The sequence below is a fragment of the Rutilus rutilus genome, assembly GCF_951802725.1.
Source record: "Rutilus rutilus genome assembly, chromosome: 22".
Classification (NCBI taxonomy): domain Eukaryota; kingdom Metazoa; phylum Chordata; class Actinopteri; order Cypriniformes; family Leuciscidae; genus Rutilus; species Rutilus rutilus.
The window spans coordinates 30669573-30675587 of record NC_140227.1 but is presented as its reverse complement, the minus strand read 5'-3'; the positions used below and the strand labels follow the sequence as shown (position 1 = coordinate 30675587).

The 6015-nt window shown below is 30.3% G+C and overlaps 1 protein-coding gene across 1 annotated transcript in view; it reads right to left on the bottom strand.

Annotated features, from left to right (window-relative positions):
- The window catches only part of shroom2b (shroom family member 2b), a 36286-nt gene extending 32335 nt beyond the window's left edge, over window positions 1-3951 (bottom strand). The window contains exon 1 of the mRNA XM_084394629.1: window positions 3462-3951. Within this exon, the coding sequence (XP_084250755.1) occupies window positions 3462-3650 (189 nt within the window). The 5' untranslated portion in view covers window positions 3651-3951. The remainder of the gene's footprint in view (window positions 1-3461) is intronic.
- Between the last annotated feature and the right edge of the window lie 2064 nt (window positions 3952-6015).

Genomic DNA, 6015 nt, shown 5'->3' with positions numbered 1-6015 from the left:
TAGTCAACAACATTTATTCCCAAAAAAACCTAATAATCTGGGTTCCATTTTAATGGTTTAATTTAATGTGATAAAAATAATAAACAATACAAATCATATATATTTTACCAAATAATTCACAGTATTAATACTTTAATAATTAATCAAATGTATGAATTCAACTCTTTTTGATATTTTATTATATTTCGAATATTTTATTATGTTTAATTAAACCATTAAAATGGAACCCATAAAATTCATAACAGAAAATACAGATTTTTGGGAAATAAATAAAACAGATTTTATACGTCAAGACAAATGTAATGTTAATAAATGTTTAAAAAGTATTAATTCAGCTGATTAGACATGCTTTTTTATGTTTTATTACATTTTTAATATATTATTATTTATAATTTTTATTAAATCTATTAAAACAAATTAAAAAGTATAAAATAAATACACATAATTTGATTAAAATAAATAAATAATACAATATATTAAAATAATTAAATAATACAATTTGATGAAATACAACAAAAATGTATTAATTAAATAATTTAAAAGATATTACATCTAGTAGTAGTGGTGGTAAAAAAATAAAATAATAATAATCTTCTAAGTGATATTTACACATACAAATGATAAGCAGATTAAAATAAATAAATAAAAATGAGTAAAAAGTATATCAAATTATATAAATACTTAGATTAAAATAAATACAATAAATTAAATTTATATAATTAAATAAAATAAAATAATAAAACAAAACCTAAGCACAAAATACATAAATAATACATCTAACAGTACAGTGCTATAGTGAGTAGAGAAGAAAAAAAACCTTAATGTAATCAAATAGAAACTAAGAATTTTCCAAGTAATATTTTACACATATCTGTCATGTTAATTCTTCACAGTCTTTATATATTAGTTAAACCATTATAACGGAATCCATAAATCAGAAAATACAGAATCTGGGATATAATTAAAAAGATTTCATAGAGTTATATTTTAGGCATGTTATGTTTATATGTGACTCAGAAAGTCAATCCATAGTTTAGTTGAGAAAACACTATTAGACGAGACCAACATCAACCCTACAGGACCATGGTGAGGACAGGACATGAACAAAGACCTCATCACTCACTCAAACTGAGATCTGATGCCATCAGCTGGACACCCGAGTGCTGCACTTAAATATTCAGGAGCTTGAAACTCTAGATTACAGCTCGTTTCACATCCCATAAAGTCCAAAGCAGCTGATTTCAGATCAGTTTGTAATCTTGATTTGCAAGGTTTCAGTAGTGCTCACACACACACACACACACGTGACCTCGGTGGTTTTGAAGTGCGGTAACACAGTGAAAGCGGCTCAGGATTCACAAACACTCCAGATTATCTTTATAATTCACTTTAAAGCAATGCTGAAGAATTGCACACGAATATAGTTACAGGAAATTACAGAAAAACATGTTAGGAATTTTAATTAGATCTTTTGTTTGTTTGTTTATGGTCATGCAGTTTAATCCACAGGGGCCAAAACTCCAAAAACAGACAAATCAAATCAACAAATGCTGTAATGGCACAACATGGGTGAAAAGATATAAACTGTGATTTTAATTTAATATGCTTTTTAATTTAAAAAGGTTTTTAAAATGCTTTTTTGTGGGGCTGCACAACTTGCCAAAAAAAATTATAGTGATTATTTATCAATATGAGCATAAAAAATAATAATAATAACTGTTATTGTTATTTATTATATAATTATAATTCATAATAATTAATATAATTCACAATATATATTATTGTTATTAAATTAAATTAAAATATTAGTAAAATAAAAAAAATTGTATTTAATAAAAACAATATAAATGTTATTTTACAGTATATTTATCAATTTACAATACTAATATTTAGTCTTAATTTCTTCAGTGTCAAACGTTAAACACTATCAACCAGACATTTTGGTGGAAATCCACAGGAAATGTATGTGTGAGTGTTAAACGTCAAGTGTGTTTGTGTAATAAATTACACTTTGACACTTCTAGTGCAATGATGTTGTGCAATGAAGTGTGACTATAGTGTTCATGTACCTTTCAGTGGCCCTGTATAATTTAAACTTACAGACGACAAAACGACAAAAACATCATATGTTTGCTAAAGTCGGCATGAAATTTTGTAAATGCATGTTACAGATCTACCGTCAGCAATTCATCCTTGCATATGTTTTATTTATAAATAAATGTGTTGAGCTCATGATATTTAATCAAAATGTCATAACTGGACCTTGTTGATTCCCATGTTGATGACATATGCAGGATTCACCAATCATTTAGTGTGCTTAAGCCCCGCCCCCTCATCTGCATACACCTGAGTGCCACGCCCACATCTCAACATCCAATCAACCGTGGTGTATATGGTTTTGGTGGTGTATCATATGATGGGGTCATATTTTAACCCAAACACACAGTAAAGAGAAGGGATGTTCAGTAAGACAGTAACATGAAGAACATTGACATCATAATGTTGAGATTTCCACAACTTTGCACCAAATTTTCAATCCACATCTACACATCCCAAAAGTTCACGGTGTTCAAGATGTATAAGCACAATAAATCCAGTATTTCAGAATACTAATGACTCTAACTGAAAATACTGTGGTAATACCATGGTACAGAATCAGATGGTAATACTATGGTGCTTAAATGCAGAGGTTTTCAATGGGAAAAAAGTTGAGAAAAACACTGAACAAAAATGGTATAATAATAATAATAACAAATACTGTAATTTAATACATAAATAATTGTATTATATATATATATATATATATACATATATATATATATATATTATATATGATACAATAAATTAAAATATAAATGTATTTTTATATATGAAAATAATTACAAAATAAAAATTTGTTCAAAATAAATAAGTAGACAACAAAAATTTAACTAAAATAAATAATAGGCTACATTAGTAGTAGTGAGTAGAAAAAACGTAATGCAACTTAAATTAAAAACTAAGTATTTATAAGTAATATTTACACGTAAATAACAAAAATAATGAAAAGTATATAAAATTATTTTAAAAAAATACATAATTCGATTAAAAGAAATACAATATATGAATATATTAAAATAAATCAAAATGACATTAAATTTGAATTATTATATTTGATATATTAAACCTATATAATTAAATTCAATAATAAAAACACAACAAAAACATTAACAATATATTATACATGATCTAACTTTTTTTTTTTTTATGTAACCTAATAGAAACTAAATATTTTCCAAGTTATGTTTTTGGGGCCTTTCTGTCATATTATTTTCCCACAGCATTCACTTGGTCTTGATACATGAAAATAACATCGCTGCCTTTCAAATTTAAGGAATTTATTATCATATTAATGCACAAAAGTACTCCAGTTATTTCCCTGAAATATCATCATAGCGGTGTGTGTGTGTGTGTGTGTGTACCTTAGTAATGATGAGCGGCTCGTGATACTCCAGTCCTCCTCTGAGAGTGAAACCCCACGGTGATCCTCCACTCAGCTGTAACTCCATCAGCTCAACATCTTCATCTTCATCCTCCTCCTCCTTCTTCTCTTGTAGATGATCTCCTGCTGAAACTCCACAGTCTCCTCTGGTGTTCACGACTTCTTCCATGACGCCTCCAGAAACTCTTCATTCGCCTGTGAGACACAAACTCTCCAGGTAAAGCTGACAGGAGCCGCTGCTCTCTCGCATCTTCTGTAATCTCGACTTTAAAGTGTGTTTTCAGCGACAATAAACACGAGAATTAACAAACACACCCGAGCTCAAGATATCCTGCGTGAATCCAGCGGCGTGTTTCATGAATGTAGTTTGAGCTCAAACTGTTGAACATGATCAAACTCCAGTAGGATCAGTAGAACAGCGCCACCTGTCGGTCATCTGAGGCGAGACTGTCAAACACATCAACTTCCCTTATTCCTACAATTTTTTTTTTTTTTTATAATATCATTTAACATTCAATGTACATTCAAACATTCAATATATTCAATATTAATTGAATATATTTTATTTAGGCCTTTTATTTGACCAAACCTACAACAACAACAACAACAACAACAACAGATACATAAATATATAGGTGCATACAAACAAATACATATAAAGATGCAAATTCTTTTAAATATTTAACATTTATTACATATATTTTATTTGTTTATTTGACCAAACCAGCAAAAAAAAAAAAAAATCCACATATGCATGTGAAAATTCTTTTAAATATTATTATTTTTTAATATATATATATATATATATATATATATATTTTTTTTTTTTTTTTTTTTACCAAACCTACAACTATAAATAAATATATAGGTGCATACATATAAATACATATACAGGTGCAAATTCTGTTAAATATTTGACATTTATAGAATATATTTTATTTGTTTATTTGACCAAATAGCAATGAATAAAATTAAATAAACATTGAAATAAAGTTGGAGGTTTTATAAGTAGAAGAAGCAGTTCCGTCTGGTGTAGAAATGACCAAATAAATCGCAGTTATTCTCAGTTTTATGCTCAAATAAAGGATCATGTTAATCGAAACTCTACTTAGTGATGTCACAGAAATCCACCGCTCATTTCCAGTTCCCAAGAATGAGGAAATGATTTCGTATGATTGACCAGAACTGAATTCAATCTGTTAATTCTGCTGTAAAATACGTAAAACAAGCAGATTCCTCATTTTGAGTTGAGTCACTTTTTTTGGGTGTTTCCCATGTTATTTATAATCATCATTCAGCTTTTATAATGAGGCGTGTCTAATGTGGAGACGTTCACTTCCACGTCAATGAATAATTCCAGGCATTTTAAACTCAAACACCAAATCATACCGATAGATAATATTGAGTGAATCTGCCATGAATCCCGAATATAGTGTCATAGTGACTCGGTCATTCACTTGTTAGTCTTTATCGTGTTCTTTACTTCGAATCTTCAGTGCTGTAAAACTACCTAACTGCCTATCCTAGCAACCACCCAGAACACCCTAGCAACTGCCAAGCAACGCCCTAGCAACCACCCAGAATACCATAGCAACTGCCTAACAACACCATAGCAACCACCCAGAACACCCTAGCAACACCATAGCAACCACCCAGAACACCCTAGCAACCACCCAGAACACCCTAGCAACCACCTAGCAACAGCATCTTGCTAAAAACATGTTAGCAGCATGCTAATCATGCTAGCATCATGCTACCAACATGCTAATCAAGCTAGCATCATGCTAATCAAGCTAGCATCATGCTAGCAACATGCTAGCAACATGCTAATCATGCTAGCATTATGCTACCAACATGCTAATCAAGTTATCATTATGCTAGCAACATGCTAATCATGCTAGCATCATTCTAACAACATACTAATCATAGTAAATCATGCTATAATGTGATAAATCGTAGTAAATCATCTTAGAAACATGGTAAATCATGTTATAATGCGGTAAATCATGGTAAATCATGCTAAAACGTGGTATATCATGGTATCACAACATGTTATTTTGTGTTAGCATCTGCCCAGTGGCGAGTTTTGCCACTGCAAGCACCACTCACATTTTCTTCTGGAAATGTACATTCTAGTTCACTTTTCAAATTGTGTTTCAGGTTTATTTGTACAGTGAGTTTTCGTAATGGATCAGTTTGTTCTCCTACAGGATCATCTTTGACTCTACGGTCCAGATGTTAATATCCTGATGGATATATATATTTCAGTCGATGTCATGGAAACACAGATCAAATAATGGAGAAATAGTTGCAGATCCCAGTATAGAAATTATTCTTGTGACCGAACAGTAAGAACACTGACCGGTAAGACCAGCAAACGTTCCTTCATCTGGTGGAAGAACGAGAGGCGTTTGGGATCTGCATCATTCCAGCGATGCGCTAAACAGAAGGAAAAAAAACGACAATCCCTTAAAAGACTTGAAGGAAAAGAGAAAATCACACAGGTAAACCTTAAACATAAATAGATAATACAT